General features: G+C 39.6%; 1 protein-coding gene across 1 annotated transcript in view; it reads right to left on the bottom strand.

The window, feature by feature from the left end:
* fbxl20 (F-box and leucine-rich repeat protein 20) overlaps nucleotides 1-21,390 on the bottom strand; it is a 31,213-nt gene that overhangs the window by 6,393 nt on the left and 3,430 nt on the right. The window contains exons 2-14 of the mRNA XM_066698936.1: nucleotides 17,528-17,589; nucleotides 15,529-15,583; nucleotides 14,324-14,398; nucleotides 13,577-13,671; nucleotides 13,217-13,285; nucleotides 12,959-13,054; nucleotides 10,164-10,290; nucleotides 8,853-8,927; nucleotides 8,268-8,398; nucleotides 8,007-8,067; nucleotides 1,820-1,864; nucleotides 1,316-1,372; nucleotides 263-475 (exon numbers count right to left, since the gene is read on the bottom strand). Coding sequence (XP_066555033.1) covers nucleotides 263-475; nucleotides 1,316-1,372; nucleotides 1,820-1,864; nucleotides 8,007-8,067; nucleotides 8,268-8,398; nucleotides 8,853-8,927; nucleotides 10,164-10,290; nucleotides 12,959-13,054; nucleotides 13,217-13,285; nucleotides 13,577-13,671; nucleotides 14,324-14,398; nucleotides 15,529-15,583; nucleotides 17,528-17,589 — 1,161 coding nt within the window. The remainder of the gene's footprint in view (nucleotides 1-262; nucleotides 476-1,315; nucleotides 1,373-1,819; nucleotides 1,865-8,006; nucleotides 8,068-8,267; nucleotides 8,399-8,852; nucleotides 8,928-10,163; nucleotides 10,291-12,958; nucleotides 13,055-13,216; nucleotides 13,286-13,576; nucleotides 13,672-14,323; nucleotides 14,399-15,528; nucleotides 15,584-17,527; nucleotides 17,590-21,390) is intronic.

The raw sequence follows: 21,390 nt of genomic DNA, 5'->3' as shown, positions 1-21,390 counted from the left end.
CTAAATGTTCATAGTATGTATATTAATGCAAGTTAAATAAATTCACAAATCCCACACCTTAACATTTACACAACCCTTATTATAAAGAGTTTTTGCCCTCTTAAAAACAGTTGTGCCAACCCACTGATAACACAGCAGCTCCACCCATATGAAAATGATTTATTGTGGGATTGGGGTCAAGCCTGTTCATGGTAAATCCACATCCTATTTGTGCTTGGTGTTGTGCCCCTGTCCAGGGTGCTTGTAAGTAAAGCGCATTTACCCGGAGCCTCTTGATGCCAGCCCTGGTGATCTGTTGGCAGTCGTACAGCTCAATGCGGTCCAGGCTGTGGCAGGTCTTTAGGTGTTCCAGCGAGGCGTCTGTGATCAAGGGGCAGTTATCCAGCTCGATGACTTCAAGGCGGTCGTGGGCACAGGGGCCGCTGCCCAGGTGACGGATACCGTCGTCCGTGATCAGCTCACAGTGCGACAGGCTCTGTGCAGGAGGAACACAACACAGGAGTCACCTGCCGTTCAAACGCTGGCTATGCCTTCAGCCCGGCCCCAGCGATAACAGGCCCACAGCAGCCAGTCAGAATTAGTCACAGATTACCTGCATGGGCATTTGTATATGTATAGTCTTTTGTGTAGTAGTTCTAGTTTCCACAATGAGCTTCGATGTTTATTGTAAACCGTACATACTTACATATAATTTTCTAATAACTTCAGCCAAGCTAATAAATGATTGCAGACGATTCCTTGTGATCATTTAAACATAGACAGACGTAGTTCTCAGACAGGGAAGAGGCCGTTAATGTTTGGCAATAAATACCAACCACCAGCACTAGGTGGAGCTGAGGTTCTAGGTTTGTATTTTATAGAAACTAGCTAGCTTACTCAACAGGAAGCTTAGTATATGCCAGAGCCAGTACAAATTCTGATACGCTGGCTACATACCAAGAAGCTGTGAAGTAATAGGACGGATGGTGAACTTGCACTGAACTTCCTAACAGAAACTTTGAAATGCATACAATATGATAGGCCTCAAATAAAACTATTTGCAGTGGGGTTTTTTTTTTTTTTTTTTTCTTAAGAATTGATGAGCATTTAACAGCGTGATACCATGGAGCAGATTGGCAATTAGAAACATCCTGGGCTAAACCCACTTGGCTGAGGGAAGAGCAAGACAGGGATTTTCAATTGTAAGCTTCACACAATTACGGTAGAAGGTCTATCATTCCCCGAGCAGTTTCCTGCTGGCTGTAAATTACTGCGGGGGTGCTGATGCTCTCCGAGCCCAGCAGGGAGAGGGCCTGCGAGTTCGACTGTGACTCACCAGGACCTGCAGCCGCGGGCAGTGAATGGACAGCTGGATGAGCGTGCTGTCTGTAATCTGATAGGGAGAGGGAGAGAAGGCCATTTAGTCCCATGGTGCTTATTCAATGACAGTGGTGCACTGAACACATGACATATAGAATGATTTTCCAATATGGTTCCCTGGACAAGCAAATTATAATGTCTTCTTTCATACACCCACCTCTTATTGTGCAACGCAAGCTCATGTGCAGAACAAGATTGGGGTAGAAAATAAGTGGTGTTCAGGGGAACGCTATTTTGGGATTCAGAGGAATGGGAGAGAAAGGATGATGGAAAAAAAGTTTAGGAAATGTATGAAGTCTTTTGGGGTAAACAGGAATGTTTGTTATATAAAGATTATTTGATTCTATCGAAGGATAATTGTGGGGTCTTCAGAAACAGTTAGCTAGGTGGATAGTGGCTGGGTGCAGTTTGGGGGGCATACATAATTGGGGGGCTGTTGGTTAGATCAATGATGGATTACCTGCACACATTCCTCTAGATCCATCTTCTCCAGCTCATGGCAGTTCTGAGAGAGTGAAATTAAGAACAGTGAAATCAAAAGTACAGGGAAAGCAGCACCTTATAAAATATAATGAAAAAATAAAATTATTACTGCCATCGGCAATGCTTCCGAGTTGCTCAATAGGTAAAAGCTTCTGCAGACTGCAAGATGAGCCCTATACTTAGAACCCAGTGAAATTGTTATTTGTGTCAAAGATTTAGTTGTTAGTTTTTACTTTGTTTTTGCAAAAATCAAGGTTTTCCCCACACAAAACTTAATTTTACTCCATGTGCACTGGATACAATCCCACTGAATCTACTAAAAGAGATTATAACAACAGTTGACCTTTCTGTGCTAAACATAATAAATATGTCTTTATCCTCAGGTATTGTCCCCAACTCCTTTAAATTTTCTGTAGTAAAACCACTAATTAAGAAAGCCCAATTAGATCCTTGTTCTGCCTGTGAACTACAGACCCATTTAAAATCTCTCCATCAAAGATACTAAAGAACATGGTAACAGTCCATCTGCATCCTTTTCTCACTGTATACAACTGATGGCATTTTTTTAAAATCAGGCTTCAATCCTGGCCTTAGTATCGAAACAGCAATTCAATTACATGCTTTTGACCTCTAACACAGATCACGTCACAAAAATAGGACACGCCAGTATTACAGCCAAGCTCAACGCCTATCAGATAGCCCAGACTGCCTTGTCCACACTTCAGTTAGTTCACAATGCCACCACTACACCCCCAATATCTTAGCCAGTAATACAAAAATGAAGACTCTGGTCTTGCCGTCACTTCTCAGGTTCCCAGTGTGATACAGAATTGATTTCAAAGTTCTTCTGCTTACTTCTAAAGCTTTAAAAGGGCTGGCCCTCACATACCTGAGCAAGCTTTTAAACGCCTACACACCAGCACAGCCCATACAATCTGGCTTTATAATGCCCAAAAAAAGAGGGGGGTGGGAAAAAAAAACACAGGAGGTAGAGGGTTTAGCCACATGACTCTGAAACTGTACAATAATTTTCCATCTCGTATTAAGAAGGCCACAGATGTCTCAGCCATTAAAAATCCAGTCTAAAATGGCACGTTTAGTCTCTGATTCTCATGACTAATTATACATTTACTGCTGCAGATGCTTAAGGTTGCCATGTGAACAGTAAAGAATAAAATATTTACCTAGCCTTACTAATTTTCACTTCTTCAACCAATTCACAATTAAGAAAACAAATTAAACTAATTAAAAAATAATAATTACGATTTGTACAAATGGTAATTTAATAAATTACCTAAACATTGCAATCAAAGCACATTTCTTAAGGATCACAACACAGTGTACACCTGGTATTCTATACACCAATGGGTATAATTTATTATGCACAATTTGTAATTTATCTTTAGATTACACTTGAAAGTCACCAATAGACCGACATTTATCACCAGATAAAAAAAAACTAAGAAAACAGAAAACAAAAGGCTGACATTGACAGCTATTAAATGACCTCCTTCAGTAAAAGCATAAGGGGAGAGTGATGGACGTGTTACTTTCGACTTGACACAGGAATTTGTTCGTGATAAGATTTCCCCGGAAGAAAATTATAATCCCAATCTACCATGCATTTCAGTGCAAAACGCAACAATAACGTTTCCACAACACAACATGGACTTTTCCAAAACACAACAAAAACGTTTCCACAACAGAAATGAGCACAGAAAAGGTGCATCTGAAAACACCAACATAAAATATAAAGCTGACACAAGCAAAGGAGAAAAATAATCCCTCATCAAAAAAACAGCAACACCCATTTTATAGACTACTGTAAATACATCTCTTGAGACCCTGACAGTCGGAGCTGATGTGACACACATATTGCTTTTAATTTAGAGGAAGAAAAAAACAACTAATACAATTCTGAATGCGATTGCCATACATCAGAGTCCTCTTCTCTTCTAGGAAATGCATCTGATATGTATTTGTGTAGTGATGATGACTTTCTGTGTGAATCTGATATCCCAGAACAAAGGTAAAGATGGAGAGAAAAGGGGGGGTGATAATATTATTGTTATATTACATTATGTTTTAGTTTTTAGGAGAGACCCCTGAAAAAATGCATTTGGAAAGAATATATATAGCCTTTGAATACAATTTACTTCAGCTATATGAGATTTGCTATTATTGCAGACAACCTCAGTCCACAGGGTAGGGAACTGAAACAAAGGACATGTTCACTGAAGTGAAACAGTACTTTAAGAATTGTGGGTAAGTTATAACTCATGCTAACAGAGTTGTCATTTTTACATTTGAAATAGTTATTTTTATTTGCTTTATTAGGCAGCCTAAATTATGGAAAATCAGCCAAGGAATCATTGCTTCCTGGCAGTTGGCAATATATTGCGATCAGCCTCCAATACTTTTTAATAGAGCCACCCCACCACCCCCCAAGACACTTCATGTATTATTTCCAGAACAGGAGTTTGGCATGCATTTCCTCCAACCTCTTTTTCAGGCACCAGATCAAGTATCTTCACAGAATGGTGGCAAAAGTGTGAATGCACAAATAGCTGGCACTGATAGATGATATAAAGGCAAAAAGAATGCCAATGATTCTTGGGGTAGATTACCCCCCTAATACAACAAATAAATAGTCCACACAGAAATTATACTGGTGTGACTCATTCGTTTTAGATTTATTGTTTCTCCCTGTCTGTAAAATAAAAACAATGTGACATGATAGACCCAACAATTTCCTCCATTTACAGAGTAATGAAACAGAAGGAATTTCTCTAATGAAACCGGAGGAACTGAAACGGGAGCTGACAAATATTTTCAGTTGGCACGTCAAAGCATCTCCCCTTGTAACCGACAGGCAACAGCAATTGTATAGACAATATGCTGGTTGAAAGATTTAGGCACTATTTCAATGTTTGGCACATAGTAAAAGGTTTACTTTTAGGTTGGATTGGTCAAATGTTTTAAATATTGCAAGTGGAATATATAAAGATTTATTTTGTCAATCGTATGAAGAATCAGAAACAACGCGAACAAGCTGACCTCCAGATCAGTGTGTCAGCAAATAAAACAGCTATATAAAGCAGTCATTAACCACAGATACTTGGCAGCTTGTACATAATGGACTAGGGGATGCCATTATGGATAAATGGCATGGTTTAATACATCACATGCAAAATGTGCACAGTGGCCACAGTAACTACAAACCCATAATTCCTCTTACCGCACTAGTTCCCTTTACATTAGCTAAAATAGGCACTTAATAGGAACTTTGATACTCTGCCAAATTGTCAAGGCTCCCCTATGATGTCACGGGTTGGTAGGAAGCCTAATCTGTAACCACACAGCAATGAAACAGCATGGCTAATCATAAGAACGTGAAGGAGAGCAAAATCAGTAACAAAAGAAGTCCAATATCGAGTGACAGTTCAGATTATGACGAAGACGAGAAGAATAATGTTACTTTGGCACCCATCTCAAGTCTCATGCATGGGTCATGAGCCTCAAGCCTGTAATCTCACTCTCAAGCACCCACTTCATAAAATCACACATTGCTTCCCAATACGCCACAATTCTGGAGAGTATAGTTTGTATTTCACAAGTCCACCCCCCCACCCCAGTCAACATCTACATGTGCCCATCAACCTTTATCCTTCCCCTTAGGGATTCGTCATTTATTAATAGGAGATAAACTGTGACTTCACTGTATTAATAACCGCTAACGACAACAAATAAATAAAACAGTGAATACATCTACTATGATTTATTATAAAATTTGCTAGTTATTTTTATTGCCGTGCAGCAGGCCCTGTCTCAAATTGACCCATATAATCCCCCTAGAACGAACACAGTTGTGGTCGCATCACCATGTATTTTATGAAAAACAACACATTGTTGTATTGTGGTAGTTACCAGAAAACTCAATCACATTCAGAGAAGCAAAATGTTCAATTTTATGTTCTCATATGAGCCTGCATCTGCATCAGCTCTGGCCCTTGTCATCGTTAACTGAATCAATATTAAGTGGTCACTTCAGAGATGCTATTCTTTAGGTCTGGCGTTTCGTTTCATCTTATAACTTGAAGCCATTTCTATTGCCTGGTTTTGTTATCTGTAGGCAAATGAAGATAATGCACAAATGTATGTTTATAGTGATGAATTTGTACAAGCAGGTGCAATGCAATGCACAGCTGAAGTGGCTTTCTTTAGAGCTACTGGAGCCCCACTGTTCATCTATCATGGAGAGGGATTTCCCCAAATGCAGCCAACCCATGACATCACTCAAGAGAAAGCTACCCTCGGGAGAACAATGGCAGCGTACAGAGTAATAAACTGTCAGTTTCAAAAGTCATTTGTTTATCAAATGGAAAGACACTCAATTATTACTGAGAACATGTTTATTTATTATATGTCTGAGAAACTGGATATAAAGTGAAAGGTGCTTCCCTTCAACTTTAAAGTGATGGGGAGAAATCTACTCTAAATAAAGAGGCGGGCAAGGAACATTCAGGACCCGATTCATTCACATAGAACCAAAGTAGGTTAAATCGACAATAATGAAGCACTCGGGAGATGGGTAGTCGGGGATTTTTTTCTAAGGAACATACTGTCATACAGAATATGACTGCCTTGGTTGCTGAACGACTACATTGACGTCAATCAGGTTACTAAGGTACCCAAAACTTTATCACAGACTTGTGTCTTTTGTTATCTATGGCCTTGGATGAAATTATGTTTCTAAAAATCAGCTACACCGGAAATGCACTGAACCTGGCCTGCCCAGAGCAATACACAAAACTGAAACTTGCACATGATCTACACAATCTTACTGCAACACTAATACAAACAGAGTATGCTTTGAGTATGCATCTACACAGGGCAGTGTCCTACCTCAAAAGTCCTGAATGTAAAGATTCAAACAGCCTACTACTGAACTGAAGAACAGAAAAGCTTAGTTGTTAGTGGGTAGTAGCGTACACTTGAACTTAATAAATCATCTTTGGCTTTCTTGACTTTTTCGAATTGTAGCTTGGGTGGATCTTGGCAATTATTTTACTGTACATATCATAAGAAATATGCAGATTTAGCGATTTACCTGGAACGGGAGCTATAAAATACCATCATTCACCATTGTGGCTCAAATATGCACATTCACAGATTCAATAAAACATGTATGTAGAGTGACGATGCATAATGATCATTTTCCATTCCAACCCAGTCTGCAGATTTACTATGCTTATCACCGTCCACTGCATACAGCACACTGTGTTCACATTCATGGTCTCTTTGTACATTCGATATGGAGCTAAGCATTTCTGTATTCGCAAAGACAGATAACAGCTCGCTGCAAATTACATATCACTCAGAAGACACTAAGAAAACTTTCTTATGCAAGACAAATATTCAGTTTTTTAGACCATATCCATGGTAACACTTCAGAACTATGATGATTTTTAGATGTTGCACTTTGTATGTTTTTTGTATTTGGGGAAACACAGGGCCCTACCTACAGCCCAGACAGTGCCGGTTTAAATCGGTTATAGCGGATGGTGACCTGGATTACCCAGGGTGCACTGCACAACTGGATTAGTGCAGCTGGGGTTGGGCAGGCTTGAGTTTAGTTTAAATGGGTTGCTGAGCTACAGCACGCCTGTGATTTACTAATTGCCTGCAGGTTCACAGTGTAATTAGTGAGAGCTGTAATAGTTCTCACTATGAAGCTACAGCCGTTCTGTTCGTATCATTGTGGCGCACTGTGTACCACTGCTGGGAATCTATGCACTGTTTAAAACCCGGCCCCAGACAGACAGCCCTGTCTGAAGTGGCCTATAAATCAACAACACACTGTCAGAAATAAGCAAGTGAGAGTGATATCATTGCTTAATTGTCACAACTTAGAGAGCAAGTGCCACTGGTCCAAAAATAAAGTATTATCCAATATGTCCCGTGTTGACCACCTGTGACTAGTTCATTTCCATAAAAGGTTCATTATTGCAATCCATCAGATGAAACCGTGAAACAATCCCTGCATGACACAACGCCCTTTATATGTAAATATGTAATTATCTCTCGTTTTTTAATTCTAAAAATTAAATACTCTTAGTATTATTAATTCATTACGGATTTAATTTTAGTTCTGAGCGACTCACCCGAGCCAGCGTGGTGAAGCCGACGTCCGTGAGCTGGGAGCAGCGAGCCACCTCCAGTATTCTGAGAGATCGACGACAAGAGCAGGGGTGAGGCACACATTTCATATCTATTTATTTTTCTTAACCTGCTCAACTGCCCAGCTCAATAGCACCTCTACATGTACCTGAGCAAGGGGCAATTCTCTCTCTGAAACTGACGCAGTTCTCTACAAACTCCTGTGAGAAACATACTACCCAAGTCTGGGGGGCACTTTTCTCTACCTGAGTCTCGGGCAATTCTGTCCTAGGGCGTTAAGGATGGCGTCTGTGATGTTGGCGCAGCCAGATACACACAGCGACTGCAGACGGTGACACCCCCGGCAGATGGTGATCAGCCCTTCATCTGTGATCTGCTGCTCAGAGAGAGAGAGAGAGAGAGGGAGAGAGGGAGAGAGGGAGGTGTGTGAATGAATTTGTCTATAGTGAATTTGTTACATTTGTAATGTTGTGTATATGTAGTACACCATATGTTAGCTTTAAATAAGGTGTCTGCCAAACGACTTAATAAAAACTGGAAAACTCTGTGTTTGACTCAATAGCTAATGTATAAATGTTATTTTAATAATTTAAAATGCTTATCACGGATGCTTTTGGAAAACAGTGGTTTAATACTTACTAACTTAAATGACAAGTTAGATAAGTTCAATGTAACAGGGTGAGAGATTGCAGAACAACCTTTATAGAGACTGTTCCAGCTTCACCGTGTGCCTTAGAGAATAAACTGAAGTAGGATCCAGTTTAACAGCCCAAGCTAAACCAAGCAGTAATCAATTGTCTATGAACTCATTGAGCATAGGGGAAACTTACCGAGCAGGTCTGCAGGTTTAGTGTCACCAGCTCTGGACAGTGCGCTCCAATGTACTTGAGCGCCTCATCCTCCAGCTAAAGCAAGGGAAATAAAGCACACATAAAACAATATGCTTTGACAGGAACTGTAAGCAATCCAGATACGGCTTTGGTTTGCCTGGGGAAATAATTGGGAAGCATGGTATAAGACAGACCTGGCTAAATTATAAGTTTAATTGCGTTATTTGTAAGTATACTTACAGTTAGAAGTAATAATTGCAAGATTATGTTTAATTTGTGATTGGAATATCAGTTATACCACATAACTACAGTTTAGTTACACCTCTGTTTATTGTTTCTGAATCCAGATCTGATCAAAGACATATGCAGCAGCAACACTAAATTAGTAATAAAGTAGCTGTAGGCAAATAAAGCATGAGCTGGACCTATATCCCGATCCATAACACATAAGGCAGTTGTTTGCTATATCATGTTCTGGAGCTCTAATTTTAATGACTAATAAATAAATAAATCTCTGCTGACTGTGCTAGTGCTGCTGGAGCATTGGCCTGAGCTCTGTCATGGTATTTCACACAGTGTGGCACTCCCTCCCTGACTCTTACTCCTTCAATTTCCTCATCCACAGCAGAGAAGTTTGTAAGTATGTGATGATTGGGTTTGCGATTTTATTTGTTGATTAAAAAACAAGATATTTTGGGGTGGTAGTGTTTGCAGTATATTTGTAATTATAACTGCAACTTATGTAGTATTATTGTAAATGGAATCACATGGTATTGTAAGTGTTAACTACACAAATGACGATGTGGCCAAAGTTTGAAAACAGTAGGGGAGGCAAGATGTTGGTGTGAGTCTCAAGACTTATACAGGTTATTATTTTGTGCCTGTGCATATATGTATACAGAGACATATAATCATATAAAAATAAGCAGCCCTTACATACAGGATATAAACATTTGACATAACACAAAGCACAAAACTGAGGACACACTAGAACAATTTATACACCCTTTTCACAAGGCGCTCATGCAACGTTAATATTTAAAAGGTTCTATACTCAAACGGTTTTCCACAATTTGCATATTCATCCCGAAGGCTGAACTTGCAAGCCATGAGGTTAACAACCACTCAAGTAATACAACATACAGCATCTTTAAAATGAACTATATATGTGCTGTGACATGCTGGATTTTATGTAAAACATTTGAATGTCATGTGGGGCCACTCATCTTTACTTGCATGGTCTACAGATTCTATACTAGGGTATGGGTTTGGGGGCAGCAGGGTGGTATGTAGAGGGTCACCGTGCCTTACCTGGGTACAGCCCTTCAAGAAGAGCCCCTTTAATACTGGGCAGCAGCGTACCAGCGCCTGGATGCCATCCTTGGTCACCTGATCACACCAGGAGATATTAAGCTGTTCCAGCAGGGGGCACCCTTCACTAGAGAAAAAAAATAATATTTATTTATTAAAAAATGGAATGCGAATGGATTTAAAGGCAATTACTGACAATACCATTAACTTCTCTTTACTAGTATTTTTTTGTATTCCCTCTCAATGTGGAATCACCAGCACTGCTGATGAAGGAGAAATGCAGTGAACTTCCACTCCAAAACATGTGCTGCCAAATCCACTGTGAAATCCACAGAAGAAACAGCAGAGCTGGAGCAGTGTGGTGGAGGGGAAGCAGCTGTGACTGGTCACACTGCAGGGCTCACAGGCTATCGGTAAGTCACAGGAAGCCAAGTAAACCACAACTGACTCAAGCTAAGTCCTGGCCAGCTAATTGGGGAATCCTGGTCACAGAGGACTATCCAGATAAAAACTGGCAATGTGTGGACGAAACTGTTTGAAATGGAGGATTTTACCAGTTGAAACACTTAAGAGTTTTCTAATGTTTAATTTCTAGAGAGCCGTAATCATGGCTTCTAGTTTTCATCACATCTATCAGTTAACAACAGTTAACTTGAATCAGTTAATTAGTCTAATAGCTAAAATCACTTTTGTTCCCATTGGTCCCTTGTATAAAAGTATTGAATTACTTTTGCGTTAAATATAACAGTTAAGCATATTGACGTCAATGGTTTTACATCTTCATTGATGCTTGAATGCTCTCGATTTTCAATCCAGGTCCTTCCTGAACCAAGCCCCTTGTTTAAAGATGCTGATAAATGTAAAGAGCATCCCATGATTATTTAATTTTCACTGCTTAACTAAAAACACCTTGAAGAAAATGCAATTTTTGGTGAAAGCACACAGGATTCTTTAAAGGTTTTGTTTCGTTGGGTATTCACATGTCTTGTTAGCTTGTAAGCAAATATAATGGATATTGATGATGAGTATTTAAAATAAATTAATTATTCACAGGTTGTCAATAGGTGGGGACACAGAAGGCTAATACTGTATTTCTGGCCCAGCTGCATTTACTTCTTAAATTGGAAATTAAACAACGGGTGGAGATAAAGTGTGTCGAATTCCAGCAGAACTAGAGATTGTGCAAAACCTTGTGCAAAAAACACAGGGGAAGTTTCTTTGCAACAGACCACAGGCTTTAACCATTCATGACTCAAAGATACCTTTAATCTTCAGTGATACTCAAACAATTCAAGTCTGCAGAACGCATTATGTGCATTGCAAGAGGCCGTGAAAAACTAAAACAAAGGAGATTTTTCAGTAATGTTACATAGTGTTCCTACTGACTATGCGTCTTCACTTGTGTGATGGTGTTGGATAAATGCCGTGTGCTACATCTGGAAAGTGTTAACAATGCTCAGAGCCCAGTATCCTGAGCACTAACACCTCATTGCTCTCTGTCTGATGGGAGCACACAGAAGGCAAATAAAAAATGTCTAGTAAGCCACACGAAAGGAATTAGTGGAATCAACTGAAGGTTTCTCCCAATTTGGCCATCAGTCCAGAGGAGTTAGACCCAAGCCTACCCATTCTTTAAGGTGATGGATTGAAATGTCATGGTCTATAGTATCGAATGCAGCACTCAAGTCTAAGAGGGCCAACATAGTTTTGAATCTACACAAATAAGTAAATACATTTGACACTTCGAACTAAGCAGTCTCTGTGCTATGGTTCGATTGATTAATTTGTTTAAATACTACCTTTTCTAGGCCATTGGCTAAAAAATGAATATTTTAAATTACTCAAGAATTAACTATTGAAATTAGATCTTTTAAGTAAAGGTTTCACCAGGACCGTCTTCAGAGCAGCTGGAAATGTCCCTGTAGACAGAGAACTATTGATTACAGTAAGACTGAACATATTGGTATTGGTATTGGTATTGGTATAGGTATTGGGTCCAAAGAGCAGGTAGAAGATTTAATCTGAATTACTATCATATTTAACTCCTGTGTACTAATCAGCTTAAAAAAACAAAGCTGGAGCCTGTCCAACAGGCCTGGTTTAGTCAGAAACAAGCCATAGGATTTTATCCCTAATTGAAAATAGCTCTGACATTCTTTACACTTTGCAACTGAGTATTCATTGTCATTAACAGAGGAAGAAGGATTAATCACCCTGTCAACTGTAGAAAATAATAATACTCAAATAGTTCTTATTTGCCTCAACAAGATTAGAAAAATCATGTGTCTGAGGTCAAAGTCTCATTCATACAGCGCTGTAGAGACGCCAGTAAACCGTCTCTCAGTGGGCCTCGGTATGTGGCAGTTTATTTTACATGTTGAATCTCTGGACTCAGATGAGATTTCATTTAGAGGAGTTGGCAGAAAACGATGTTCCTTAATTTTTTGTGGAAGAAGTAGGAAATTAACAGCATGCAATTGAGAAATGGAAAGCGTATATTCATGCTTGAGATCAAAAATAAAAAACAGTCTACATTAACTGATTATTTATTTTTAATTATTATTCCGCAGTAAAGCCTCACAATAACTTGCAATTTAAATTTGGATCACATCACAAACACTGAACAGCTATTCATTTAATCTGATTAGTCACAGAAAAAGTAAAACAGACCATCAATGAACTTCATTGGTCCTGTTCTACATTAAAACATCAGTATACGTCCAGAGAAGCTCTGATAGCCCCCTGATTTGTAGTCCTGTGTGAACTGTACTGGTTATCCTATGTAGCTCACTGACCTGAGTGCTTTCAGCGACAGGTTGGTAATGGACGTACAGGAGGCCAGGTCCAAGTGCTTCAATTTGGGGCAGAACTTGCTGAGGCTGGTACAGGTACTGTAGAGAGAATAGAAGTAGAGGACAGATGGGGACAGAGAGAGAGAGTGAGAGAGAGGGAGAGAGAGAGAGAGAGAGTGACAGGAGTGGTGGCTGCTAATTATTCACCCACCCCCAAGCACAGGGATTTTAGCCAATCTTCCCAACCCCACCCCAACTTACGCATCGGTGATTTTGGTGCAGCCGTTCAGACTGAGCAGTTCGATGTTCCTGCAGTTTTGGGCGAAGGTCCTGCAGACGGTAAACAGGGCAGTGAGTTAGCTGTGCACTTGTGCAGACGTTCACAATACAATTACACTCAAAAAGGTTGGGGATGGGGGACAGGAAGATCATTTTTGATGAAGGTTCAATCCATCAAAAATGATCTTCCTGTCCCCCATCCCCAACCTTTTTGAGTGCAAATGAAACCCACCCCTCCTCCACTCTCGTCCCCTACGTTTTCCCCCCTCCAAACATCCTTTCATCTCTCAATTCCACGAATCCTCACAGCCAATCTCCCTTCCCCCTCCCACAAGGCCTCACCTCAGTGCACTGTCCCCCACCCCCAGGCAGCCCCGCAGGCTCAGTTTCCTCAAGAAGCCACCACAGCGTTTTGAGATGTTCTCCACTACGCGTCCCTGCAAAAACAACATGCTGTTATACACCACAGTACAGCAACACACTTTCACACACTGCAGAGCAGCATCACCACAGTATCATACACTGTAGTACACCAACAACACACTGCAGTACATCAAAAACTCTGTCATACACTGAAGAAACCCTGTAAAATGTTTTATATTTATACTAGCATTAGAAATAATAGCATGTATACAGACTGAGCAGATTGGATCTATCAGGCTAGCAAAAGTCTGTTAGAAATATATTAATCTCTGTACTTCAAGTCTGCTATTTTTAAAGAAGGGTTAACATACACTACAGCAATAACACAGTCACACACTACAGCACTGCAGTGACACACGCTCAACAACACAGAGACGTGCTGTAGAACAGTGCTAACAGACAGACAAACACAGCACACTGCAGTACAAGACAGACGCACTCTCACACAGTGCAGTGCAGGTCCAATCCTCACAGCAACAACAACACAATTACACACTGACTGTAAAGAACAAAGACACACAACACCAACGCACTATCATAGACTGTAAGACAACACACAGCGACACCACACTCTGCCCCACTAAAAAAACACTGACAATGCTTTAAATAAAACTGATAGAATTGGGAAAGTTGGAGTAGGCAGAATGCAGTGTCCAGCTGTCTGACCTCGATGTCTCTCTGGAAGTCGAAGAGATCGATCCTCTGCCAATTGCTGCCGTCCAGAGCGAGAACATTCCAGGCCTGTCAGGGTGAGAGGTCAAGGGTCACGCACTTCCAAACAGCTGCTGCAACACCTCAGAATAGCACACACACACAAACTCCAGACCTGGGATCTACTGTAATTAAAACTACATTAAAAGCAGTTTTAAAAGTGTGAATTACAATTACAGTGATAATTCACTGAAGTACAATTATACTATAGAATTACTATAATAAAAGGTATACAAAAAGCACTTTAACCTTTGTACTCATAAGCATGATGATGGCATAAATGGACTGACATTGAACAGTAATTGATAAATGAATAATCTTAACAAGTGATCTAAGCCGTAGATCAAACACATAACCATACATAACCAAACAATAATGAATTGCACACCTTAAATCAATCTGCACACTTAGCTTAATACCTACACAAAACAGGAGGGGTACGCTTCTAAAACAACTTCCCATCTGTTCTGCCACAAGACTTTGTTGCGAAGAATGACTGGCCTGACGGTTTTATAGGTTCTCTCACATACAAAGGAAAAAGCTTTCCCTTACTTTCTTGCAAATACTGTCAAGTGTAACTTATTTACAACAAGAGAAATTGTAAGTGTTTGATAAGCAAAAGTATGGTACTTAATTAAGCTGAAAAACAAAATGACTGGGTGAACGTACATGCAGCCTAAATTTTACATTTTATACAGCAAATAGGGCAAGGCAATAAATATACACATATCCTCCCCCGCCAACGCACACACACCCTGAATCATTGTCAATTTAATTTAAGGTGACATCAGTTATAATATTTGCTCTAATAATATGTTTTGAGGATTAACCTGATTGGCTTTTATGAACTGACAGTTCTATAGAATACATGCTGTATTTCAGATTACAGCAAAATACAACATTTGTAGCTTGGAGAAGAATGATAATGTGAAAAACAGATGTGTGCAGAACCAAATATATATTAATTGCTGTTTGGTCACTGTGGCTGAAAGTCATTAAGTAACTGGCTATGAAAACATCCTGTATTGTGACGGATTGGAAACGCTTTGCTTGCAGAATAGGCTACAGGTTCAATCATCCACCAGGTCCAAGCTCAGTCTATCGGCCCTGTGCCCCGCCCACCCTCTCTCCTGGAAACATGGATTTCATGACCGACTCACTCGTGAGACCTGAGCACAGCGGCACAGCGTCACAACGTCCAGGAATGAGAAGATTCTGGGAAACGGGGACAGAGAGAGAGAGAGAGAGAGAGAGAGAGAGAGAGAGAGAGAGAGAATGCTGGTCAGAAATCAAAGGATGAGGGTTAAGAGGTTGGAGCAACTGGACTAAAGCTTAAGCAATCTGGGAGGGTTTTTTCCTTTCCTGCAGGTGACAAAGACCGGATGACCATATTGCAGAATAATTCCTATGACATACAGAGACAAGAAGAGTTTATACGTTTTCCCATAAACTTGGGAAAAAAAAACCTGTAAATAATTTCACATTTGGGAGGACAATTATTGGTGTCTGATTGCACTGCATGAAAAACAAGGTACTCTGATCAGCTATTTTATTTTACCAGCAATTGATCAGACTGAATGAACAGCTAATTGGTGTTTCTGATGTGATTGGAAGTTAAACTGCAAATGAGGGAGTGATTAATTGCCAGAATATAAATACCAACTTAGTCATATTAGTGACTGGGGGGGGGGAAAAAAAAAAAAGTTTCCTCAGTTACAAATATGGTCAAGTCATTATTTCTCTTTGTATTCATTTTGTGAATGAAACACACATGCTTTCAGTTTTCTTATCTGATCACATCAGAAACAATGATAAGCTGTTTGTTCAGTATTCAATCGCAGGAAAAGTAAAACAGCTGACTGGAGGGCTTTTTTAGTATTCATCTTGGCTAATGTGTAATAATTTACATGTTACTTTATTTTATTTTCAGGTAAAATGTAAAACCCAGTCCTGCCTGAGTCAGGAGAGTCCAGGGGACATTGTAGAAATACAGCCACCCTACACTACACTACACCCTACAGCCATGGTCCCAGAGGGCCACAGGGACTTCTTGTTTTTGTTCCCTCTCAGCTCTCAATTACCTTTTTGACCCATTTATTTGCAAACTTGAACCAAGTAAACTTTACTCCATGTTGAGAGCAGGTAGGGGTGTAAAAATGCCTACAAAACCTGCAGGAGTCTTGTCCTCCAGAAACAGGGTTAATTGTGAAAATGGCAGATTTCCGGAGAATCTAATGAAACGTGTTCTGTAATTTGATGGGGACACAGAGATAGAATTGTCTACCAAAGGAAAGCGTGCACCATTCAGGTAACTAACCAGCTCTAATCAGACATGATTTCTATTGCTTTTGTAAGTGCTTTTTAGGTTTACACTTATTCCCATTCATGTAGGCGCGAACAATGACCACCCACTCATGTTTAATCAACTCCTCTGTTTGAGATATTTTTCAATCACGATCAATCTTAGAAGTTAACCAACAGGTGAAATTTGATTGAATTATAGTGGCGGTGTGATTAGATCTCACATTGACGAACAGGGGTGAATTCAATTTTAAACACTGATTCAAATGCATTTGCAAATACATCTGACTCCGACAGTAAGTGAGACAGGTGCAGGTTATTGTAAATTAATAGTAGCTGTTGCATAATTTACAGATCACCTGAGGTGGCTGCTGGGAACAAGGCAACAGTATTTCTTCCCACCACCAACCTTACTCCCCTGGTACACATTACACATAAATACACAATTATTAACTACTTTACTGCATGTTTGCTACAGAACATATTGTATACTTTGCTCTTAACTCAACAAAGCTTTGTCTGGCAAAGAACCATTGTATTCCCCTGAACTGTTTTCTCACGATATTCAAAGCCCAGGTATTCAGATGTTTGGAGGGCTGCTGTCCTAGCTCTATCTCAATCCCAGGTCCAGGTAGCTGAGAAATGGGCTTTAGAGTAATTATAGCATTTGCCTATAGTATTGACCCCAAACACTCAGTTTATTAGCTATTTGGAGACTGTAACATCATTGAAACCATGACTCAGATTCAGAATTGTGGTCACTGAATTCTATTTTAAATGCAAAGTGCTCTCTGATATGATATGCAGAGGCAAGACACTGTATAAATATAGTGAATGAAGAAGTGACAGAGTACTCACCGCAAAAGCAGCTCTTTGGGCAGTTTCTTGTTGATGACAGCCTCGTCGTTGTTCGAGAACATCTGGGGAAAAGAACGGGACGATGGCAGTGACATAGAGAGAGAGAGTGGAGGAGTTAACATTAAAGAAGGGCAGAGTGTATTTACAATGTCTGAAATGTAATTAACATTCCTGTTCTCTGTTGTACACATCCGACTGCAGAGGATTTACAAATAAACATTATTTAATAAAACTTGTCCAATCCTGACAAGCTCACTTGAACTGAACCAAATTGATTTGAACTGAACAGTATACAGACAGAGGTAGAGATGGTCCCAGACAGAAACAGCAGTTTGTTTGCCTTTTTATTTTAAGATAATTTGCTGAGCTTATCCAGAGCGCAAATTAAAATTGCAGTAACATAAAAGGCACTATTCTCTATGGGGTTCACCTGTAGGTGTTTCGTTCTCTTTTTAATTGTGCACAATCACACTAAGGTGTCATTTTATGTTGTCCCGTTTTCTCAGTCATGCTACCACTCACACACTAGGACCTGTTCATTTCCAATCCTTATATATACATGACATAATACATATTTAAATTGTAGATCACATCTTTAATTCACTTATGAATAGGGTGACCATACTGCTGTATAATCCTCCAGACACTGACACAGGGCTTAACATTTTCCCTTTTTGTTTTTTACAAAGGCTTAAACATTTGCCAAGATTAATACTTTTGTGTCATTGCAGTGTGTAGCAAGCAATGTACTCAAATCAGCTGTTTTACTTTCCCATTACTGAACAGAGTGATCAAACAGCTGTTCCATGCTTCTTTTTGAAAATAAAATTGCAAATATAACAATATGTTTTAACTACTATACTATCAAAAGGTGACTGATTTACGATATTTGTGAAATATTATTTAGTCACAAATATGTTAAAGTCACCAAATGTTTTGCTAGTGAAAATTGTTGTCATTGACTCAATAATAATAATATTATTTTCCAATTTATTTTCCAATTTAAGGGAAATTGAGTTGAATTAAGGGAAAAAAAGTGTCCTGGTAATTATGGAGCTATATGTTCACCCTATTTACAAATAAAGTGCTATTCATTTATAACTAATCCACAGTGCAATTATAGTAACAGCATGCTTAGAGAAAATTAATTTGACATATTGGCAGTTAATAAATGCCTTTCCATCTGATCAGATAAGGAACGAGAACAAGCAAAGTACACAGACATACTAAGGCACAGACTTGGGGAGAAGTGCACAGCCCCTGCAGATTAATGTCAGCTGCTGTGTGTGTTCTGTATTATCATAGATCATTCTTAGAAAGTTATTCAGAGTAATTAGAGGGAAAAGAAGCCACTAATATAATCTCTCTAAACTTATCAAGAAGTGTACAGGCCAGGGGACGTTATTGAAGGTTACACAAAACAGAAATGCAAAGGACTTCCACTGGAGGAAGTTTCAGTATGCACATTTTGGCATGAAATGTATTTTGCATTGCTTATGCAAATTATAAAAATGCCAAACCTTACAAGCAATAAGTACAGTTTGCGTATATATGGAGTATATGTATGTTTACATATATTGTAAATAGCTGGGCTGTGATTGGTCTTAGCAGTGATCTAAGTTCTGCAATTGACCATTCCAGAAAGGGATGAAAGATGGAAAGGAGAGTCAATTTATTTTTAATTAATGTATTAAAGTGTAGCACTATTGTAGCACTGTGCTCAAGGGGTTAAAGATGGGTCACTTCCTGGCTTGCAGTAGTGAAGTCTGTCATTTATTTAAACTTTAGTTAATTGACATTCTAAGAAACAGCAGAAGTGAACTATTCAAAGCAAATATCGTATGCAAAAAAATAAAATTATCATCATGTAATAAAACAGAACATATGAATTACGCACTGAATGCAGGTTGTACTTAAAAGTATGGAAATGATTTTAAAGTTGTAAAGGATTTGTTTGTGAAATTGTTATTCTGAAGATGCAACAACAACAAAGTTTCCAACAAAAGAGACCGTCTTATTTAGTTGTTATTTAAAAGCTAGGGCTGTATTTTTAAGAACTTAAAACATTATATACACACTCACCTAAAGGATTATTAGGAACACCATACTAATACTGTGTTTGACCCCCTTTCGCCTTCAGAACTGCCTTAATTCTACGTGGCATTGATTCAACAAGGTGCTGAAAGCATTCTTTAGAAATGTTGGCCCATATTGATAGGATAGCATCTTGCAGTTGATGGAGATTTGTGGGATGCACATCCAGGGCACGAAGCTCCCGTTCCACCACATCCCAAAGATGCTCTATTGGGTTGAGATCTGGTGACTGTGGGGGCCAGTTTAGTACAGTGAACTCATTGTCATGTTCAAGAAACCAATTAGAAATGATTCGACCTTTGTGACATGGTGCATTATCCTGCTGGAAGTAGCCATCAGAGGATGGGTACATGGTGGTCATAAAGGGATGGACATGGTCAGAAACAATGCTCAGGTAGGCCGTGGCATTTAAACGATACCCAATTGGCACTAAGGGGCCTAAAGTGTGCCAAGAAAACATCCCCCACACCATTACACCACCACCACCAGCCTGCACGGTGGTAACAAGGCATGATGGATCCATGTTCTCATTCTGATTACGCCAAATTCTGACTCTACCATCTGAATGTCTCAACAGAAATCGAGACTCATCAGACCAGGCAACATTTTTCCAGTCTTCAACTGTCCAATTTTGGTGAGCTTGTGCAAATTGTAGCCTCTTTTTCCTATTTGTAGTGGAGATGAGTGGTACCCGGTGGGGTCTTCTGCTGTTGTAGCCCATCCGCCTCAAGGTTGTACGTGTTGTGGCTTCACAAATGCTTTGCTGCATACCTCGGTTGTAACGAGTGGTTATTTCAGTCAAAGTTGCTCTTCTATCAGCTTGAATCAGTCGGCCCATTCTCCTCTGACCTCTAGCGTCAACAAGGCATTTTCGCCCACAGGACTGCCGCATACTGGATGTTTTTCCCTTTTCACACCATTCTTTGTAAACCCTAGAAATGGTTGTGCGTGAAAATCCCAGTAACTGAGCAGATTGTGAAATACTCAGACCGGCCCGTCTGGCACCAACAACCATGCCACGCTCAAAATGGCTTAAATCACCTTTCTTTCCCATTCAGACATTCAGTTTGGAGTTCAGGAGATTGTCTTGACCAGGACCACACCCCTAAATGCATTGAAGCAACTGCCATGTGATTGGTTGGTTAGATAATTGCATTAATGAGAAATTGAACAGGTGTTCCTAATAATCCTTTAGGTGAGTGTATATGTACACACACACACATAGCCTATTGAAAGTCTACATCCCCTTCAACTTTTTCCACATTTTGATGTGTCAGTGCTTCAGAGTTATATGCATTTAAATTAGATTATTTTTTACCCACTTATCTACACATCATACTCCACACTTATGGGGAAAATGTCTTTTTGCAAAAAATATTACAAAAAAAAAAAAAGCAATATAATAATTGAGTAAGTCTCCACCCCTGTGAGTTTATACTTGGTGGAAGTACCTTTAGCAGCAGTTACAGCTGTGAGTCTGTTGGGATAGGTCTCTATCAATATTGCACACCTAGATTTGGCAACACTTCTTTATTTCTTCCTTACAAAATTGTTCAAGCTCTGTCCAGTTCCTTGAGGAGCATTGATGGACAATCTTCAAGTCATGCCACACATTTTCAACTGGATTTAGTTCAGGTCTCTGACTGGGCCACTCAAAGACATTTAACTTTTTGTTCCTTAGCCACCCCAGCGTAGTTTTGGCCATGTGCTCGGGTCACTGGCATGCTGAAAGGTGAACTTCTGTCCTAGTTTCAGCTTTCTTACAGAGG

This window comes from Amia ocellicauda, chromosome 3, assembly GCF_036373705.1.
Source record: "Amia ocellicauda isolate fAmiCal2 chromosome 3, fAmiCal2.hap1, whole genome shotgun sequence".
In the NCBI taxonomy this organism is placed as follows: domain Eukaryota; kingdom Metazoa; phylum Chordata; class Actinopteri; order Amiiformes; family Amiidae; genus Amia; species Amia ocellicauda.
Note: the sequence above shows the minus strand (reverse complement) of the source record. Positions and strands in the feature narration are given on the sequence as shown.